Source organism: Mustela nivalis, assembly GCF_964662115.1.
Source record: "Mustela nivalis genome assembly, chromosome: 15".
Classification (NCBI taxonomy): domain Eukaryota; kingdom Metazoa; phylum Chordata; class Mammalia; order Carnivora; family Mustelidae; genus Mustela; species Mustela nivalis.
In genome coordinates this window covers 6716899-6739884 of record NC_139034.1, presented here as the reverse complement: position 1 = coordinate 6739884, position 22986 = coordinate 6716899, and the positions used below count along the sequence as shown (strand labels likewise).

The window sequence follows — 22986 nt, the reverse complement described above, 5'->3', positions numbered from 1 at the left end:
TTTTTTAAAGAATGTATCACCATGATTAGACATAGTAAATGGTCTGGTCATTTCCGCTATAAAATATCAGTAGTATTTGGATAATACCATCCTTCTTTCTCTTCTGAATCCTAGAATACTTTATGATGAATGGATACTCATGTGAAGATCTAGGAAGACCACGGTACAAAATGAGTTGAAATGGCAGTGAAGACTTCACGGACAGAATCCAACACTGAAGGGGAAATTGCTGTAGGCTGCTCTATTCTTCCCTTCCCATAGGTCTTTTAATTATAGAAGTAGAGTTCGGCATGAATACCTCTGTTCGAACAGCGCATAATATATACCCAAACATCTGTTAGATTTTTATGTCTATATTGATAACTAGTAAGATTGATTCCACACATATATTGAGTACTTATGGACTGAAATGAGTTTTTCAAGTGGTACAAAAACAAGAGATTTCCATTGCCCCACCTCACAGTCAAACCTTCACATAACATCTCTACTGCTTTCAATCTATTCCATTCCTCCACCACTGCAAACTGCCTTTTGCCTCAATACTCCAAAGAAGATGCTCTTAAGATAATCATGACCTCCATGATGACACATTCAATGACAGTTTCTGTTCTCATCTTTCCTGGAAACCAGATTCTGGGAACACAGTTTCTCTTGGTATCAAGAAAATGGCTCCTGTGGCATTCCTCTCAACGCATTATCTGTTTCACACTTTCGTTGAGTGGCTACCCATCTTTTCCCCTGGTTGGCCTCGAATACTGGCATCTCTCAGAGCTCAGTTGGTTGATGATGTTCCCATTTATATCTCTCGTCAAGACCTCAACTCTGTGCAACAAAGAGCTCACATATCCTAGGGCTGACTCTAATATATGCACTTGGCTGTTTCATAGATACCTTGCAACTCTGCATCTAAAACATTAACCATCTATTCTCTTTGCCTTGCAAATGTGTTCTCCTCTTCTGTCTTCTCCATTACCCAAAGAATAATGTCATCATCCAGAAACAAATATAATCTTTCCATCTTTGGAAAGATTTTGGATCTTTGGATCTTTGGATCATCAAAGATGATCCCCTCTCTCAATTCCTGCCACCCATTTGATCTACTGGCAAGAGTTTATATGTCAGTTCTTAATTTGGAATCATTATCTCCCTTCAGTGACCACTGTTACTTAGTCCAGGTCACCAGGGGATAGATACTGTCTTTACAGTTGACATCCTCCTAACTGGTCTTACTGTTTCTTCTCTTTCCTCCAAGCAATCTATTCTCCCTTATAATGATTATATTGATCTTAAAATGTACAGCAAATCAGAGTACCCTGTTTGAAACAACTCTTCCATTGCATTTTAAAAATTTTCTTGTTACATTACTTACCATACAGTACACCATTAGTTTTTTTTTTAATATTTTATTTATTCATTTGACAGACGAGATCACAAGTAGGCAGAGAGGCAGGCAGAGAGGGGAAGGGAAGCAGGCTCCCTGCTGAGCAGAGAGCCCAAAGTGGGGCTCGATCCCAGAACCCTGGGATTATGACCTGAGCCGAAGTCAGAGGCTTTAACTCACTGAGCAACCCAGGTGCCTCCATCATTAGTTTTTGATGTAGTGTTCCATGACTCATTATTTGCCTATAACAGGCAGTTCTCCATGCAGTAGGTGCCCTCCTTAATACCCATCACTGGGCTCACTCATCCCTCCACCTCCTCCCCTCTAAAACCCTCAGTTTGTTTCCCATAGTTCATAGTTCATGGTTTGTCTCCCCCTGATTCCTCCCCTCATTTTCCCTTCCTTCTCCTAACGTCCTCCATGCTATTCTTTATGTTCCACATATCATCATATGATTTCACTCTTCCATTGCATTTAAAACAAATCCTAAATCCTTATAATGGCCAACAAGTATATGCAAAAACTTGTTTTTCTGTGTCTCCTCTTATACCAGGCTTTGTTTCAGACTTAAATATAATTTAAACATAAAAAATAATGAAATAATAGGCATAGATAAACTCAAATAGGACAGCTATCAAAATGAATGTTAATGTTTTAAACTCCTTATTAAAAACCAAAGTCTATTAGACTGGGTTAAAAAGAATTCCAACCACACCTCTCTTTCAAGAGAAATGTAAACTGTTTAATATGAGGAGAATTTAGGTTCAGAGGATAATATAAAGAGGCCATACAGCTCCTCTTATAGGTTTACTGACATCATCCCACAAGGGAGTGATGCTTAGGATGGTTGGAACCACCACAATTAAAAGGGTAATGTCAACACACTTAAGAGAAGCAAAGCTAGAGTATTACTGGACTACTGAATTAATCAAACTGAAGCTACCCTGACTCCAGACTTTTCATGTAAGATAATATATATTCTTATCATTTAAACCAGATTTAATTTGGTCTTTTGTTCCTTTCACCTGAAGATTTTTAACCAATTGGCCAGGTCATCAACTGTTCATAGAGCTTCATTACAAAGTGCTTGGAGATATGTTCTTAAAGGATATGGTGATATCTTAGCATCTTCTAGATAATCTGTCAAGTATCTTTTTAAGGGACCTGGATTTATTATCTTTGTTTATGTTCACTTTTTCAGCTGTTGAAATCTTTTTCTCCAGATCCTCTTTTGTCAGTGGCTTTGTGAGTGATTCAACCATTTCTACTCCATCACTTCTGACCTCATGTAAGCCTGCTTAGCTGCACAGGTGCAAATAAATAGACTGGCTTATCATTAAATCTTGTTTTCCTCAAGGGAAACTAGATACCATTACAGGACCATGTTTTTATTAATAAAAGTTTGGGAAATGAACCCAGCCTAGCAAATCCCTGCCAAGGAATTAAAGTATACTTTTTGCCAGAAGTCAGTTCTGGTAATGGTATAAAAATTTTTTTCAAGATGAAATTTTGATGTTACTTCAATAATATGTTCTACAATCGCAGTTAACAAAAGGGGCATACTAACTTTGGTCACTTGGTGACCAATTCTATTTTTAGGGGGAAAAGTGAGACTGCTTAAAGGCCTTAGTCAATTTCAAAGTGAGTTTGTTATATTATTTAATCTCCCCCATAAAAATGATTTAAAAACAACTCTTCAGTTTCCTAGCTGACTAAAGTCTAAATGGAACTTAAGACTTTTAAAAGAATGCTACCTTACTGAAATATATTTGACACATAACACTGAGTAAATGTAAGGTGTAAAACATGTTAATTTGATACATTTATATATAACTGTCATTGTAGTGATAACTAGCATCCTTATCATACTACATAATGGTCCTTTGTTTTTAGTGAGTGCAGTAACTAAGTTTTAGTCTCTTAGCACTTTTGATGACTATTATACAATAATGTTTTCTATATTCATTATACTGTGCATTAGATCTCTAGGACTTATTTATTGCTCATTGCAAGGTTGTACCCTTAAATAACATCTGCCCTATCCGTCATTCACTGGTAACTATTGTTTTCTTCTTCTTCTTCTTCTTTTTAATGAGTTTGGCTTTTTAAAGTCCACATGTAAGTGATATCACACCAGTCCTTGTTTTTCTGACTTACCTCACTTAGCATAATGTGTTCAAGGTCTATCCATTTTGTTACAAATGGCAGGATGTCCTTCTTTATCATGATAGGATAATATTCTACTGTATATCCTACTATATCTTTGTCCATTCATCTGTTGATAGGCACTTAAATTGTCTCCCTGTCTTGGCTATTGTGAATAATGCTGCAATAAACATGGGAGTTTATATATCTCTTCAATATCCTGTTTTCAGTTCCTTTGGGTATATACCCAGAAGTGGAACTGCTGGGTAATATAGCAGATCTATTTTTAATTTTTCGAGGAAACTCAATACTATTTTCCACAGTGGTTGAGACAATTTACATTCCCAACAACAGTGTACTTCTTCTCTCCACATCCTCACCATCATGTTTTCTCTTACTTTCTTGATGAAAGCCACTCTAATGGATATAAGGTGATATTGCATTATGGTTTTGATTTGTATTTCCTAAATGAGTAGTGGTGTTGAACATTTTTTCATGTACCTGTTGAAAATTTGGATGTCTTCTTAGAAAAATGTCTATATAATTTCTTTGCCCATTTTAAAATCTGACTTTTTTGGGTTTGTTTTTGAGTTGTACGAGGTTTTTGTTATTATCACTGTATTCATTTGTATGAATTATTTATGTACTTTAGCTATTAACCCCTTGTCTGATACATGGTCTATAAAACTTCTCCACACTTTGTAGGTTGGTTTTTCATTTTGTTATTTGTTTATTTTGTTGTTTGGAAGCCTTAAGTTTTATGTAGTCCCTTTTGTTGGGTTTTGTTTTTGCTCTTTGTGCTTTTGGTGTCATGTCAAAAAATCTTTGCCAAGACCAGTGTTGACAATCTTCTCTATGTTTCCTTCAAGGAGTTTTATAGCATCAGCTCTTATGTTCAAGTCTTGGATTCATTTTGAGTTAGTGTGGTGTAAGACAGATATCAAATTCACTGTTCTGCATTATTTATCCAGTTTTCCCAACACTATCCTTTCCCTATTGGGTGTTTTGGTTCCCTTGTTGAATATTAGTTGAATGTATATGTGGGGGTTTAATTCTGGGTTCTCAATTCTGTTCCATTGGTCTATGTATCTATTTTTATGCCATACCATCCTGTTTTTATTACTATAGTTTATAGTACAGTTTGAAACCAGTGTGATATGTTTAGCTTTTGTTTTTTTCCTCTCAAGATGGCTTTGCTCTTAGGGGTCTTTTGAAGTTCCAAATAGTTTTTTATATTTCTGTGAAGAATGCATTGGTTTAGTGGGCAAGGATTGAGTTGAATCTATAGATGTCTTTGAGTAGTACAAACATTTGCACATTATTGATACTTTTGGTCCATGAATATGGTGACTTTCCATTTGTTCGTGCCTTCTTCAATTTCTTTCAATAGAGTCTGGTAGCTTTCATTGTATAGATCTTTTACTTCTTTGGCTAAATTTATTCATTTTTAATTGTTTTTTTATGCTATTGTGAACAGGATGGTTTCCTTTCTTTCTTTTTCAGATGTTTCATTATTAGTGTATAGAGATGCAACTGATTTCTGCATGTTGATTTTATATCTTGCAACTTGGTGATTAGTGCTAGCTGTTTTTTTGGTTGAATCTTTAAGGGATTTTCCACATACAAGTCATATCATCTGCAAGCAGAATCTGCTTAAGAATTAAAGAGGTTTCATTTTATTCTTTGAGTACTTAAGAAAAAGGTAATGACAAGGAAACATTTCTTTATGCAAGAGTCAAGATTAGGACTTATAGCATATGTCAAGAATTTGGAGTGCACCACCTTAAAGAAAGAGCAGCTTGATCCCTTCTTTTACATCCCATGAATATTAGGGCAGTTATGAAGTAACCAGGAAAGAGAAAGTGAAGCAAAGTATTTTATTTTCTTTCCCAGTCCCTAGAGTGAAGCTGGCGTCTCTCTTATCAAATCTTCTTTCCTTGGCTGTCAACTGCTGCTGCTTCTGCTCCAAGAAACTCCAAAGGCTATTTGGAGTCAATCTATTTAAAACAAGACCAAACTTTTATAATAAGTAAGTAGTGGAACAGCTTTAATGGAAATTCATCTTTAAAAATTAAAGTTTATAAAGATATTCTTATTGTATTTTATATTTAACAAAACTAGTTATAATTAGAGCAACTACGAAATCACAGAAAATGAACAAAGAATAAATCAAGTTTTGTTTTCATGTGTAATTTTTCCAACAGTTGGAATTATATGATGATTGTATTAATTTTCTATTTATGTGTCACAAATTATGACAAACTTAACTGCTTAAAACAGTATCCACTTATTAGCTCATAGGTCTGTAGGTCAGAAGTCCTACCTAGTGGGCATGGCTGGATTTTAAGCTCAAGGTACCGTAAAGTCAAAATCAAGGTGTCAGCTATGCAGGGCTCTTTTCTGGAGTGTCTGGGTAAGAATCTGGTTCCAAGCCTAGTCAAGTTGTTGGCAGAATACAGTTTCCTGTGGTTTTAGGTGTGAGGCTCTGTTTTCTTACTGTCAGCCTACCACCTAAGATTCTAGAAGCCACCACATTTTTTGTCGTACGGCCCCTTCTATCTTCATATAGCAATAGAGAACAAATCCTTGTTGCACTTTGAATTTCTTTGATGTTCCTTTGTACTACCAGCCAGAGAATACTCTCTGCTTATAAACTGCTTGTGTGATTAGACTAGATCATTGAGAACTAATCCTCAGATGGACAAACTCCCTTTTGGCATGGAATAACATAATCATGGGAGTGATCTCACCACATTCACAGATTCCTTCCATGCTCAGAGGTGAGGGCATTTTATAAAGGCAGAGGTCATTGGGGATCATTCTTAGAATCTTGCCTACCATAGTAACACAATATGAAACTGTATGTAATTTTTAACACATGCAGTAAAACCATCGTAACAGTTAAATCGATGGCACTGCCAATCTTCCCAAAGATGAATATTTTAATCTTGGGATAGTAAAATTATTGATCTCTGAAGTACCTATCAGGTCATCTTCTTTGTTCATTTTCACTTCTTTCGGTCGCTGGCAAGTCTGACTCTCAAGATCTTTTGTTACTGGCTTTGTCAGTGATTTCAGTATTTCTACATATCTTTTAACTTCTAGGAAACCCTGTGTCTTTTGGAAGACTTGCAATTTAATTTCATAATCGATTTGTCCTTGCTTTGTTGCACTCTGTATAATATCCTCCAGTCAATGAGAGACCAGTGGGTAAAGATGTTTGGGGCTGTAGTGTGAAGCACAGATGGGTGAAAGTTGCTCCAGGTCACAAGCTACTCAGTGGAGCAGCTGGGATTGGAACTCAGTCTGGTTCTCAAAAAGTTCTCAGAAAGTTATCCACTCTTATTTTTAATAATTGTCTATTATTTAACAATTTTAAAATGATTTAATAATATTTATATTAATATTTACCTCCATTAACATACTTTAATAATTTAATAATATTTAATGATTGTCTATTAATAACCATTTATTAATAGTCATTCATTCTCTACACTCTGTTTAGAACAATTAGCCTCACTTTTTCTTTCTGATAAATCTTGATGCATTTTCCTAGGACCAGCTCAAATTCCTCTTTCCTGAAAAACCTTGTCTGACACACTGTGCCACTTTCTGTCACACTCCAGCACAAATGATGCCTTTCTCCAGGCTGCTCCTATAGCCCATGGCCCAGACATCTCTTACAGTCCTTAGCAGACTGTGTCCAACTGATTAGTTTATGTTATAAGTTCTCCAGCTAAAATAAACATTATGTAAAAGGAAGTACTTCTTAATTATTTTATACTATAGGTGTTTAGCTTACTTATTAGCAGACAGTACACATTAGGTCAATGTTAATAAAGTCCAGAGAAACAGTGTAGGTTTACGGTAAATCAGTGGTTCTCAACTAGAAGTGATTTTGCAATGCCTTCAGCTTCCTGAAAACTTTTGGCAAAGCTTGCAGACATTTTGGTTGTCTTAACTCTGGGGGAAAGAATGCTACTGGATCTATGCATTAAAGGGTCAGGGGTGCTGCCAAATATCCTGCAATGCGTAGGATAGTCCCACAGCCACACCAAAAATGTCATCTAGCCCAAAATGTCAGTAGTGTTAAGGCTGAGAAAGTCTGTACACAATATTGAGAGGAAGTCAGACCTTAGATAGAAAAAGTAAGAAGGTAAGTCAGAATTGTAAGATTTCTTACATCTCTTGCTGTGAAGTGTGTAAACCTGGTGATTCACAGACCTGTACCCCTGGGGATAAAAATATATGTTTATAAAAAATAAAAAAATTAAAAAAAAAAGATTTCTTACATCTCTTTAATCACAAAATTCAAGGAAGCTAAGAACATATTGATAAACTGAGGAGAGTCCAGGTTGGGATCAAACTGTACTGTTCATACTTTCACCACTCAGGTTGCCCTAATGACATATTGTTACAGTGGCATAATGACAAGGAAAGTATACAGTAATTACAGGTGCTGTCTATTTGCTCTAGTTAGTCTCACTGGAGAGAAAAGGAGTTTGAAAGAAATTTGTACCTCAGACCAAAAGATTATGAAAGAGAAGTAGAATATAACTTATCTTCAAAAAGGCTAAAGGAAATGTGTGTGTGTGTGTCAGGGAGAGCAGCTATATGGCACTAACATGTATTTTCTCCTGATTCTGGACAAGCTAACATAGGGAGTGGTTCTCAGCATGTGGTCCCTAGCTCTGAAGCATTAGCATCGTATGAAAACTTATAAGAAATTCTCAAGTCTCGTTCCAGACCTACTGAATCAAAAACTCTGGGGATGAAGTGAAGCAACACACACACACACAAACACACACACACACACACACAAACATGCACACACACACACACACGCACACACACACACACACATATTTTTTTCAAGCAACATATATTTTGACATGCTGTGATATATGGGTGATTCTGATACATATAAGCAGGCAATAAATAATATAGTTGCTTATCAATTTTTCTCACCTGTTCCACTAAAACTAATGTCAACATCAACACCTGGAAGGAGGCCTAGCCTCCTGTGTAGGATAACTTGAGTTTGAAGCAATGTGTCAAGCAGTCTAGGAATAGACTGATTTCCCTATGGATTTCATTGCTCTGCAGTGCAATAACACTTTATCAAGACCTCTGCTGTCTTCTGCATATACTAATCCACTTAATTCAGCAATGTTAGTACAACAGACATCATCAATCCACTTTTAAAAAGGAAGACTTTTATTTATTTGTCAAAAAGAGAGAGAGAAAGAGCACAGCAGGGGAAGTGGCAGGCAGAGGGAGAAGGAGACTCCTCTGTTGAGCAAGGAGCCTGATTCAGAACTCTATCTCAGGACCCTGGGATCATGACCTGAGTTGGAGGCAGATGCTTGACTGACTAAGCCACCAGGTGTCCCCATCAATTCATTGTTAAAAGTGGGGAAACAGCCAAAAGAGATGAACTTGGCTGAGGTGATATGACTAGTAATTGTTGAGATGGGAATAGAATCAAGATCTAGAAAGCCAGGACACTTTGAATGATGCAATAGTAGATTTCTGATGACTAAGACTTTTGGGCAACCTAGCCATTTCTTTATTAGGAAATGATCAATTCCTTTAAATAGATTTAAATAGATTGCTAGTGTCCTTTATTTTAGTACAAAAACCACAGACCCTACTGTCTTAGTGTATGCTGCAACACAGGTTCTGATTCTTATATTATGTTTTGTTAGGAATTATATATTACATAAAGCTTTTATGAGGGTTGAGTCTACTTCTTAAGTCAGTTTTTATTTATGAGTATTGGCAATAATGCATGAGAGAATGAAGTTGCTGTTGTTTTTCAGACTATTAGAGAAAAGTACTGGGATCAATTTAACCCTGGAAGTGTCTGTCCCTTAATGTTTTATAGTCTCGACAGAAGCTCAATGAGTACATTTCAAACATGTTCTGAACATTTTTTTTCCACAAAATTTCTTCTTTTTAGTGCTAAAAGTGATTTATATCAGAACCCTACCCAATCTTGATTTCCAAGAGAGTCAAATTTTTATAGGAATAGAGGGACTCCAAGTGCCTGATACAGTGAGAATGAAAGAAACTTGGAAGAAGATTGTCTTGCAAAAGACATATGGAAGAGACCCTAGAATATCATACAGATGATGGAGGAATTTATGGTAAGTCTTTGTGTTATAACCACTGGAAAGAGATAAAGGGTTACCATATTGTGGAAGAAAAGAGTGAGCAAAGATTTTTGAAGATGATTTCATTCTTCTAGGAGAATATCAAGAATTTAAAAAAAAAAATGCCATGGAGAAGAGTCAAGAAATTCAAACTGCTTTTTCCTACCTGCTGGAAAAATTCCAGAGTAAATGTGCTAAAAGTAAAACATGCTTTTGTTGAAGTGTATTCTATAGGTTATTTTTTTCTAAAGAGTTACTACATAGAAATAGATAAAGAAAATGTGATATTTATATCTGCAATGGAATATTACTCAGCCATGAAAAAGAAGGAAATCTTGCCATCTGGAACGATGGATAGACCTCGAAGGCATTATGCTAAGTAGAATAAGTCAGAGAAAGATACAGGTTGTGTGAACTCACTTACATGTGGAATTCAAAAAGAAGCCAGACTCATAAATACCATAGGGTGGACTGGGGTTGCCAGAGGGGCAAAATGGGTAAAACAGGTCAAAAGAAACAAACTTTTAGTTATAAAATAACTAAGTCCTGGGGATGTCACATAAGTATGGTGACTATAATTAACAATACTATATTGCATATTGTAGTTTCTAAGAGAAAAGTCTTGAAACTAGTATGACACTATATGTTAACTACACTGCAATTAAAATAAAATAAAAAAAAGTCTCCTCCCAAGAAAAAAATCTGTAACTATGTGTGGTGATTGATGTTAACCAGATTTAGATACAGATTATCAAATAACTATCCTGTACACCTGAAATGAGTCTAATGTTACATGTTGATTATATCTCAATTAAATTGGGTATTTACCCTAAAGATACAAACGTAGTGATCCAAAGGGGCACGTGTACTCGAATGTTTATAGCAGCAATGTCCACAATAGCCAAACTATGGAAAGAACCTAGATGTCCATCAACAGATGAATGGATCAAGAAGATGTGGTATATATACACAATGGAATACTATGCAGCCATCAAAAGAAATGAAATCTTGCCATTTGCGACAACATGGATGGAACTAGAGCGTATCATGCTTAGCGAAATAAGTCAAGCAGAGAAAGACAACTATCATATGATCTCCCTGATATGAAGAAGTGGTGATGCAACATGGGGGCTTAAGTGGGTACGAGAAGAATAAATGAAAGAAGATGGGATTGGGAGGGAGACAAACCATAAGTGACTCTTAATCTCACAAAACAAACTGAGGGTTGCTGGGGGGAGGGGGTTTGGGAGAAGGGGGTGGGATTATGGACATTGGGGAGGGTATGTGCTTTGGTGAGTGCTGTGAAGTGTGTAAACCTGGTGATTCACAGACCTGTACCCCTGGGGATAAAAATATATGTTTATAAAAAATAAAAAATTATTAAAAAAAAAAAGTTATCACATACCAGTTACTCGAAGTTTATCTGTACCAACCACAACTTCCTTTTCATCGACAGTAAATAGTGGCTTGCCATCCTTGGAGTTGATCTGAAACTGTTGACTCTGGACTTCTACCATTTTGGGACCTGAACAATTCATTAAAACAGTTTATTATGAAGTTTTACTATATGTAGTATCAAATCTCTATTTTTACATGTCAGCAATACCAAATTACTAAATATATAAACTCTGTTATCAATAGTTCTATTGAATTATGTGATTAAACTTTATGTTATAAGCCTAAATCTGTATTATTAAAATTATGTCAAATATGTGCTAATCTACAAAGCAAAATGCATAGAGATGCTAAGTCACTATGTTGTATACCTGAAACAAGTGTAATGTTGTGTCAACTATACTCAAATAAAAAAATTTAAAAAACAAAACCAAAAAGATGTGTTAATCTAGATGAAAAGTATGAATGGATAAGTCATCCAAAAGTTAATTTTTTCAAGTTTACAACTTGCCCAAAATAACATATTTCTTCTACCCAGATCATTTAAATTTATAATCTTTCCAGTATTGCACAATGAAGGATGAGATTTTGCAAGACCATTTTATGAATGGCTCACTTTAATTTGTGAAAGACCATTTTATGAATGGCTCACTTTAATGGCAACCCACAAGATGAATCACACTCAGATTCGCTCCTTTGCTTTCATCCTCAGGAGAGATCCTGACCTCTTACCCCCTGGAGAAAACAGACATTATCTTGGAAGAACAGCTTCAAACTTCTCTCCTTTTCTTTCCCCTGTGGCATTTTTTTGTCTTCTTCACACTTTCCTTCTTTGTATTTCAGTGACAGAAGCATCATTTTCCCCTCCAAGTTTCATCTCATCAGAAGAGTTTTAGACTCATTGCCTGCCAGCTCATTTTTTACTCAGCAAAGGTTTAGTGGGTGTTCCCAGGTGCTGGGCATTGGGGATACTGTGCCCTCAAAAGCATATGTGACCTTGTTTGATTTCCCTTGCCTGCTCTCAGGCATTCACCATTTTGTTTCCTAATTCATCTTTGTGCTTTCAGTATTCCTAATCCTGGCAGCATAATGGATTAATGTCTCCAGAACTCAGTTCTCAGCATTCACTCAAGGAACTACAAGTGTTCCTTAATTCTTTTGTATGTTAGCTTTATGGTCTTACCTGGGAGAGTAAGTTTATTGAGAAAATGGATATCATAGAGTCTTTGCATATATGTCCCTTTATCACTTTCAGTACTCATTAAAGTTGATGGATACCAAACCAGAAGTTAAATAGAAGCTCTTCAATGAATACATTAACCAGTTTTGGATATGGTTACCAACATATCCTTACTTTACTTCATTGACTGGTATTGCAAAAGCCTTCAGTGATTTTTCATTTAAATATGTCGATCTGTGTGTGTGTGTGTGTGTGTGTGTGTGTGAGGCAGTTATAAGGTGGAAATCATTTTTCCTCTATGTCTTAATCCTTCCCTTAAGGAAGCCAGACTTTATTTTCTTTTATTTTTAAAGGTTTTATTTATTTGGAAGACAGATTACAAGGAGGCAGAGAGGCAGGCAGAGAGAGAGAGAGGAGGAAGCAGGCTCCCTGCCGAGCAGAGCCCGATGTGGGGCTCGATCTCAGGACCCTGGGATCATGACCTGAGCCAAAGGCAGAGGTTTTAACCCACTGAGCCCCTGGACTTTATTTTTTGATAGTTGCCTATATTTCTGCCCCTCTACACTTACACCAGTCTCAGTCACTAAGGAACTCAGCATCACCATTCACCTCTTTTGGGTCACCGCTATAACTTAAGTCATCATATAAATATTGCTTTGTGTTACATGATAATACAATTATCTTCAGTAATAATATGGAGTTCTGGGCATTTAAAATTGACAGGGAGAAAAAGCCTAGAATAATTTATCCAGTAAGACTTCACTGTTGAGCTTACTGGAGAGTCACAGAACAGTTCTAGAAGGCTTTATTAAGGAAAGGGTTCAACAACATGACTGATACTTTTTCTGTAACCACTGGTTCATAAATGGTGATGAAACAGTCAATGACTTTAAGAGCATAATTTTCATGAGTAACAAAGACATACAAACCGTACTCAAGGCAAAGAAAATGCAAAAATGTGACTCTTGATTTCAGGGTTATGAGTTTGAGCCCCATGTCAGATGTGGAGATTATTAAAAAGAAAAAAAAATTTAAAAAAATGCAAAAAAAAAGTCTGTACTATTCAGCACAAAATTTATGGCATGTTTTTTTATGTTCAAGTTCCTGTGCCAAGAATTGAGGATAGATAAGCAGCGTATATCACAACTTATAGAAGTTCCTAGTCCACTGAAGAAAAAAGCATATGAACCTAGTTCCAGGACAGTTTGGGAAGTGCTATGATACAAGGAAGGCAGCGTTCAAGAGAACCCTGACAGGGAATCGCTGGTCTATCCTCAGGAGTCAGAATGGCACCCTGGGAAATGATGTCTGAGCAACAACAGTGGCTGGAAAGACAGACCAGGAATGGTACGTTAGGAAGAAAACCCAAATCAATCCAGTTTCCAGTTCCACCAAAAAAAAAAAAAAAAGAAAAGAAAAAAGAAAAGAAAACCTTTATGATGAGGCATGAGAGCCAGAGTGCCCAGTCTGAAAAATAGGCGTTCCCTCAGAGCGGAATTGACGTTACAAGTTTGAAAAAGAAGAGATATTGAATGAATTCCTTCCCAAGGACGTTTTCTGTTCTTGGGATAATACTAAATTTGTATAACTTTTCCAAATGCTACTAAATAAAAAAAAATTTTGCTTATGTTTTAAAGTCCCAAAGTACTACCTTTTGGAAACTTTACAGTAAAAAACAAATTTAAATAGAATTTTTTGAAGGAAAGACAATGTTTATTTGGGAGTAAGTGCAGAGAGGTGAAGGATGCCTGCAACATTACTGTGTCAGAGCTGTACAAAAGGATATAGTCGGAGATGTGGCAAAATCTCACGGAGCTGACCTTGTAAAGTTTCAGTTTCCCTGATGAAGGGAGAATGAGGCACATCAGGTAGAGGGAAATACTTAAACAAAGGCACACAGGTGAATAAAATTCCATCCTTGTTTTACTAAAAATAAAGAGACATTGAGGGTGGTAGTTTTGGCTTTCCACTCCTCTGTGAGCATGTTGTTCAGATTCTTGGCAGATTCTTGCTGTTCTTCAGAGAAGAGTGGTACACATCAGCGCATTGACCATCTTTGTCTTTGTCATTCACTTCCTCCCTCTCAGTTCTAGAATGTCTGCTCCAGAGATGCAATCTAACATTGAATTCTCCATATTCTTCCATTATTGCTTATTCGTCGTCTTCTTTTTTTTTTTTTAAAGACTTATTTATTTTAAAGAGAGAGCATCTGAGTGGCAGAGTGAGAGGGAGAAGGACAAAAAATCTCAAGCAGACTCCTTGGTGGGTGTGAAGCCCGATGTGGGGCTCAATTCATGACTCAGAGACCATGACCTGAACCCAAATCAAAAGTCAGCCAACTGAGCCAACAGGCGCCCCTTTGCACTCTTGCTTCTACCAAAAACTCTGCAGGTTTGCCCCAGAATTTCTTCTGCAACATCAGAAGATATAGTGCTCAGTAGAGCTGAATCAAAGCTCTAGAAGATGTCATCACAGTCTTCTCTGCGTGTTTCACACTGTGCTAGATCTTGGAGGGGTCTCGGCCAGAGGACATCGAACTGCTATCTGTGATAGCGTTGCTTACTACCACCATGACTTTTCTAGACTTTTTGTCAATTACAAAATTGTTGGGCTCAATTTTGAGCAATGACGATGTGTTTGTGCAGCAAACAGAAGACCCTTGGTTATTTCTCTTTGAAGGATCTGCAGAAACCTCTGCACCAAAGGATCAAAGTTAAAGAGAAAAAGCCCATAAATTCCTGCCAGTCTAGAGATAAGGTCCCTAAGCATCACCCTCATTTCAAACCTCAGAGCATGCTGCGTGCTTACTAATTTACTTGCTGAACCTCGGGGAATCATGAATCAAGTGAACGGCTGAAAAGTCAAACACCTCAGTTAGCGTTCTGCTTTGTCCCTTGAGTATACTCTTAACATTCACAGCCTGTTGCAATCCTCTGTTTGGAGCTTCTCTTTGCCGCAGCACATTGCACTAGGAGAAGGTCCTTCATCTTCAGATTCTGAGTCACTTCCCCCTTTCTCCCATTTCCCTAGGAAGTATTGCAAAACAGTAACATCTTGGTGACTTCAGAGAAACATGCAGCTGGGATAATGCTGGTATTTTTGGCCTCATTTCTAATGTTTCTTCCACCAAGTTCAATGATTACATCCAAAGATAGTTTAGTGGCAGGTGCAATGCTGGCCGTAATAAAGTGTACATGAAATTCTGCAATGATCTAGTAACTTTCTTTTTATTTATATTCCTTATATTAGTCATGTCCTGAGTATATACATTTTATATTCTTTATATTTTACATTTCTATTCCTTACATTAGTCATGTTCTGAATATATAAAGTCTTTTGCAGAAGCTTAATCATGGCAATGTAGAAGTTCCAAGAGCCCTAAAAAACTTGATGGATTGATGAGATTCTTATTTCTCTGCTTTGCTGTTTGAAGACCTGGATCTGAGATAGTGTGATTGAAGCGGAGGGTAACTTCCAGCACCCAGGAAAATGACTTTGCTGTCTGGGTGTCCTTGACCAAAGGGTTCCATAAGCTTCCCCACTGGGTTTATTTGGTTGTAATCTGAAATCTGTAATTCGGCTGGATTGATAGTGACTACAATGGTATGGAAAGCCCTCAAGTTAGAGGCCAGGGGTCCTGCTTGATCAAATTCTATACCTATTGCCAGTGGTTGGAAAGCTGAGGCTTTGGCAGGACACACTGGCTATGGCCTGGCTACGTTCTCAAAAAACCCAACTGCTAAACTGGACCAGCCCATCTGAGTGCAGCTTGCTAATTTCCAAGCACGTCTTATTTTTAAGCTAACCAGAATTCATTTCTATTACTTGAAATCAAAAGAAAATTAAGTATGGTAACCAGAGTTGCACTTACAATTAGGAAGATTCTATTACTGTTGCTATGCATTGATCTCTTTCAGTTCAAGGATTTGAAATGCTAGCTATTATTGTTTGCTTGTCAATGTTTGATTTATTTTGGGATTTAAGGATTTTTTTTTAAAGATTTTATTTATTCATTTGTCAGAGAGCGAGCGAGCGAGCACATGCAGTCAGAGTGGCAGGAAGAGACAGAGAGAGAAGCAGGCTCCCTACTGAGCAATGAGCCCGATGTGGGACTCCATCCCAGGATGCTGGGATCATGACCTGAGCTGAAGGCAGCCGCTTAACCAACTGAGCCACCCAAGCGTCCCAAGGATTTTCGTTTTGACTATACTGGTTGCCATTTTTTCCCAATGGTTTAGTAATAAACAACTGTTCATTTAATTAAGTGGGATTAATTTGGCTAGTTCACATAAATTACATTTTAATATCCAGGTTGGCTAAATTTAGTGTCTTCCAGGAAATATGAGGCTGGAATGACTGTGATTGTGGGAAGTCATTTACTTGAAAATAACCTTGGTGAGTTGAAAGTAATTATTCCCTCGTTCAGGGTCCTTACAATAACAGAGGTTTTCCAACCAAAGTTTATTAAGAAATCACTAATTTTAACACTATATGACACAGGAAACACCAAGGTTAAAACTGAAGATTTAAGGTTAACAGTTTAAGCCAAAGTAATTCTAATGGGGAAGTCTCGTTTTTTAGTTTTTTAATGTTTTTTCAGTACATTTTTTGGTGACAAAAATGATAACAATATTTGCATGAACTAGGATGGTTACTGGTGTGCCATAATTTAAGGAAATCTTATTGGAGAGAGAGAGTGCTATATTCTGGGCTGAGGGAGATAAGTCCTGGGGTTTGCTTTTCCTTTTAACTACTAATTCTTACTAACTGCTAATTTCTGCTACCTCCTGGTTTGGCTTTTTCTGCTACAGACATGTGTGTTTTTGAGCAAATGAGCTTTCCAGTGCTTCAGTTTTTTCACTCATGCAATTGGAGTCCATTTATGTCAAATGCTGGTGTATGAATATATGAAAATCTATATTCAACAAAAAATTAAATGGGGACATTATTTGTATTAAATTATATTTATAAGAATATAAAGGGAATCTTTTACTTTTGGAGCTCCTAAGAGAGATGTGCATATTATTTATATGTTTTACTTACTTGACAGCACCTAGAAAGTAGCATATAGGTGGTATCCAATAAATGTGGAACAAACAACAAAAGATGAGCAAAAATCCCTCAAACACTCAAAAGCTATAGTCAAAGAATTTTATGAAATAATGTAAAAGATAAATCATAACATTACATAATTCTTAAGAAAATGTGATTTGATTTAGACAAGTTGCAAGAACATGTATGCTGGATAAACTCAGATTTGTCTTCTAGGTCTACTGAGAATTTCACTGACTTAGTGATCAAACTTCTAAGCAAAAGAGAAGCATGATACATCATTTAGAATAGTTATAAAGATTAAAGAAGAACATAAAATATGGAATTCCTGTGTTAGTATGATGAAAAAGAATCATCAGGCTAATTATGTAGCTGCAGTTTCCAGTGTAACAGTATGCTGTTTTGTAAAAACAGCCATCAAAACAGAGACACTGGAAATTACCAGTCTGTATTGACTGGATACTTTTCATCTGTCTTCTTACAACCCAAAGGGCCACCCGATTTTTTTAGATTTGGCACATCTAGACTGGTGAGATAGTATAGAGAATATGTACATATTCCTTTCACTTGGTGGTTTGCTCTTTTTCTTGTTCTTCCATCTATCTCTCTAATCCTTTTTATCACTGTGTGAGATTCCCTGTGATCTCACTCCAGGGTGAGCCTACTGTCTGGTTTTAGCTGGTTGGATGGGTGTACGCTGCTGACCGAAGGACGGTTAGAAACATATTAGTTGGGCCAATTAGTGTACTTTGTTATGAATTTAGAATTTGTGCAATTGAAAACTAAGCTTGTTGGTTGGCGGTGTGAACTACAGCCAATCACATGAAAAGCCAGAGAAGTCCTGTGGGTGAAGTCAGAGCAATGGGCAAAGATATACTGGACAGGACGGGTACATGGGAGAGGAGAAAGGGAGGGAGAAGAAGGGAGTGGGGGAGGGAAGGGGAGAGAGAGGGAGAAAGAGAGAGAGAGAGAGAGTCTTTTGGTTCTCACCCCATGGTGTCCTTTTTTTCTTTTTAAAGATTTTATTTGTTTGTTTGTTTGTTTATTTAGGAGAGAACAGGGGAGGGAGAGAAAGAAAACAAGCAGGGAGAGGGAGAAGGACAAGCAGATGCCTCACTGAGCACAGAGCTCTACTTGGGGCTCGATCTCACGACCCTGACATCATGACCTGAGCTGAAATCAAAAGTTGGATGCTTAACCCACTGAGTCACCCAGGCACCTCTCTGTTCTTTCGAGGGCAGCTACTTTTGTTCCTTTCCCTTGGTCTCAGATTCTTTTGCATTCTGCAATAATCAATATGTTTGTTTTATCACCTCGAATGGTCCTGTTTTTTAGATTCAAAATAACTTTAATTACAATACTTCAGATGTCTTCCTTGTGATGCCAATTATCCTCTGTAGTCAACACAGCATGATATCTAGAAAATTCATGCTCTAATTGTTTATAAATAACTTGGAATTCTTTAAAAGAGAAAAATGTATCCATTCAGCACAACTCTCCATGGGCCACTCACATGTCAAGCACTGTGAAGTCGGACTCACCCACTTTTAATCTGCCCGTGACCTCTCCTTCAGAGTTGCGTGCATTGACAGTCACATTCTGAGTTGACTGCAGAAGAAGAGATGAGTCCTAGAAAGGCATTTACAAAATTTGACAAACACATATTATTTAAAATGATTATCTTTATATTCATACATAAATTTAGGATTTATAGGAGATAATTTCTCCATAGTCACAGATCCTGTGACCCTAATACAGTATTTTCAGATCCTGGATTATATTATGTTAAAATAGTGAATAAATGTACTTTTCCCCCAAAGTTTAAAACAACATATATTTATAACATCATAGTTTTTGTGGGTCAGGAGTCCAAGCAGAACCCCAGTGGTTCCCTGTTCAGCATCTCAAGGGGACTACAGGACTGAAGAATCACTCCAGGCTCAGGGCCTTCTTCTAAGCTCATGTGGTTGGTGGCAAAATTAATTTCCTTGATGCTATAGAGGTTCTAATTTTTTTTCATAAATTATAATACTTTATGGGTTTTTCTTGCTTGTGTGCACTGACCATAATGTACCAAATTAATTCTCAGGGTGAAGATCAAAAATCATCAAGTTTTAATAAGTGTTTTTCCTATTCCAAGGAATTAAAATTTCCTTTCTTATTGTTTATGTCCAAGACATGATATATTTTTAGAAGAGAACTCAGACAATGGTTAGTTCTTCTATAATAAATACCATGTTACTTATTTTCAAAATGTAAAGTCTTTTCACAATTTCAGAAGTTTTTAAAATTGGTCAGATACCTATATTTTTTAAATTTTTTGTTGAAAGATAAAATGGCTCTACGTGCACATAAGTGCCTTGTGTGGTGTCATAGCTCTGAATGGATGGTTTTGTTTTATAGATCATTTGTTTTTATAGGAACAGTTTTCTTCAAAAAGAATGCAACATTTTGACTGTTGGACTCAGGTGCCTTTATGGTCCATTCAGAGGGAACCAAATACCTTCCAAAGTTGCCAGGAATAATGTGATTTTTCAGAAGGAAAGAAGTTTCAGGCAGGAGTGCCTTGGAACTCTGGCACATCCCAAATTTTCCAAATTGCTTTGTGGAAACAGATGGATCTATCAGAATCTCACATTTATCCAATGATGTGACCCTAATCCTTGTTTTTGCAGCGTTCAAAAATAACTAGCATGATAATAAGAGTTAACAGTTTACCAGTTTCTTCCCTCTAGCCTCTATGTGCTGGGTGGTGAAGGGCGGCACCATGTGCAATCTCTGGGCTCTCTGCAGTGGCAGCCCCTTCCTCTGTGGGACTCTGCCCTGTGAACTTCAGGTTGGCCGCTTTTTCTTGGACTCCCAATCATATCTTCTGAAGCTGGATAGAATGCCTGCCTCTGCATTGGTCCCCTCCCTCACTGTGACCTTAGAAGCTGTCTCCACACAGTAAATTGGGGCAGTCCTAGGGCTGATCTATTTTGCTCCCTCTCAGAGATAACTGTCCTGACTGCCACTGTCCAATATTTGAAAACCATCCTACTCCATCTGGCACTATGGCAAAATACCAGAGACTGGGTGGCTTATAAACAACAAAGAGTTCTTTCTCACAGTTGTGGAGACTGGGAAGTCCAAGATCATGGTGCTGGCCAGATTTGTTGTCCCACAAGACTCACTTTCTTGTCCACACAGAAGGTGCCTTCCAGCTCATATGGCAGAAGGGCTAAGGGAGCTCTCTCTGCTGCTCTGATGAGGGCACTAACCCCATCATGAGGGCTCTATTCTCATGACCTCATCTCCCCAAAGCCCCACCTCCTAGTACCATCACCTTAGGGGTTAGGTTTTAATGTGTGACTTCCAGACCATAGTAAAAAAAATATTGTTTCATATACTTTCTCAAGTTTTTTAGTTGCTTAATAAAAGCAGGTAAATCTGTCCCCTATTATTTCTGTCTTGTATTACCTGTTTTGGTTTTATAATTTCTTGTTCTTTTAATAAAAGCTACTCAAAACTAGCTTTATCTTAGTGAGATTCTTAAGTTGCTTTTCCAGCCATTTTCAGGATATATTTTAGTTTCTGGATTCACCCAGCTTGTTTTCATTCAGACCACCATGTTTCTCAGTCTTGTAATGGTGGCTAAGGGCTTGTGTCCTCAGTGATATTTGGGTCTTGATCTGGTATGTCTATGGGTTCCATCCCACAGATACACAGCTTTTTCAAGCCTGGGAAACAGGTGCAACTCTTTTCTGTTGCTGTTTCATGCAGTGGGTCTGGCTGGAGTCCAAGCAATCCCATCAGGTGCCATTTTGGTCTCTGTTCCTCTGTAGGCTTTGATGGTAAGCTGCCCTGCCACTTTCCAGGACTGTAAACTTTAAAGACAATCATTTCAAGTAAAGCTTTACCACTGTGTGTTTGGGCTTCATTTAATTTTTGACTATGTCTATATGTTTCTAACCACAATCTTTTTGTTTTATGAAATATAATTGCTATGAGTTTATATCAATGGGCAGGGTGGATGGTTTTAAATCATGAGCTCCAGGCACAATCTTGACAGGACTTCATGTATTAATTGTGAAGAATAATCACATGGTAGAAGCCAGAGTACCATGTTGAATTATATTTATAATATAGACATTCTCTCACTTCAGCAATACAGATGAATGAATATGTGTCAAATTTTGCAAATTCATTTCTATAGTTTTATGGAAAATTACTTCCTAGACTCATTTTTGAAAAGGAAACATAACTAATACATCAGTACATACAGAAAATATAAAGCATAATTTTGTTCAGTTAATCCTATCATTAAAAAGCCATAGTAGTTACCAGATACTTTCTATCTCTGTGATCACATTATTCCAAATATTTCTGTAATTTTATGTATCAACTGACATATTGCATCAATGCATTATTATAAGGCTTCAATACATGATTACCTAAAAATAATTTATACAATCTTTTTTAAGCATACTGGAGATGAAAAAAATCTGATAAAACTGAAAGTATTATTAAATCCAAATAATAAATTTGCTATGAACTAATCTTTCAGTCACCAGACTATTTTACCAGTCTTATCTCTTCAAAAATATGATAGGGGATCAGCCAACATAACTCTGGGGAGAAAATGGCTAAGTTCTAACATTTAAATTCTTTGCTCACATCTGACATCTCCTTTTACAAAAGCTTAGGTTCATTCCTCATTGTTCCCATATGACAGAGGTATTTAATATACTGAAATGTCATCACGGTTAATGTAAACATATTATCTGAGGAAGCTCATAGAATTGGGCTTATGCATGTATCAGCCTGTCACACTGAGTCATTTGCCTGCTTCCTACCATCAACTGAGACATTCTCAGAAGTAATGCAGTAGTGCCCAAGAGCTAGTAAGAGATATGTGCTTTGCACTTTCTAGAATCTCTCCTTGGTAGTCCATGTTTGGTAGCAGAGCCTGGTGACTGTTTGGGTGCCTGTGTGGGGGTACAGTTTATCTTAAAGACCACGTGTGTTCTCAGTGGTTGGACTTTTGTATCTTTTCCAATCACCCTAGATTAGCTAGAAGAACCTCTACTTATAGAAGATACTGGCATATCCTTTCATATGTAGAAATATGAGAGAAAAATGAAGAGTGAACTCTTCATATAATTGGTAAGCTATAGTTGGATGGAGTTTAACATTTATGATGCTACTTAATCAGTAATTGAGCAAAATGTTTACCTTTACTACAAAATCCGTAGCATCATTTAAAGCAAAATAAAACATATTTAAAAAACTGACTCTATTTTATGCTTGGCTCTACTTGTTATAAATTCCATGGAGGTAAATGAAGATAATATTAAAGCAGATATATTTATAAAGTCACACAATTATTTGATGGGAATGTTTAACCTACTTACAGAGAATCCTACAAGACTATAATCTGTAATTAGCATAATTAGTACAGAACATACTACTATGAAACTAATTTCTTTCCAAGCTTCTCAGATAATTTTAAATGCCTTGAAAAAGAGTATTTAAATTACCTGCACTAAAATAAGTTTAGATTATTTTCAATAAAGCTTTTAATTATCAAGCCTTTTTTATTATGGTCTAACTTACTGAGGCCACCAAATTCAGATCTGAAGCACATGAAAATGGAGTCTTTTTAGAATGTAGTTTCAGAAATATGTTTTACAACTTCT

General features: G+C 36.8%; 1 protein-coding gene across 3 annotated transcripts in view; it reads right to left on the bottom strand.

Annotated features, from left to right (window-relative positions):
* SGCG (sarcoglycan gamma) overlaps positions 1 to 22986 on the bottom strand; it is a 145129-nt gene that overhangs the window by 17955 nt on the left and 104188 nt on the right. For all 3 annotated transcript variants that reach the window (XM_082700219.1, XM_082700221.1, XM_082700220.1), the window contains 2 exons: positions 18850 to 18937; positions 11087 to 11206 (listed from right to left, as the gene is read on the bottom strand). In XM_082700219.1, coding sequence (XP_082556345.1) covers positions 11087 to 11206; positions 18850 to 18937 — 208 coding nt within the window. The remainder of the gene's footprint in view (positions 1 to 11086; positions 11207 to 18849; positions 18938 to 22986) is intronic.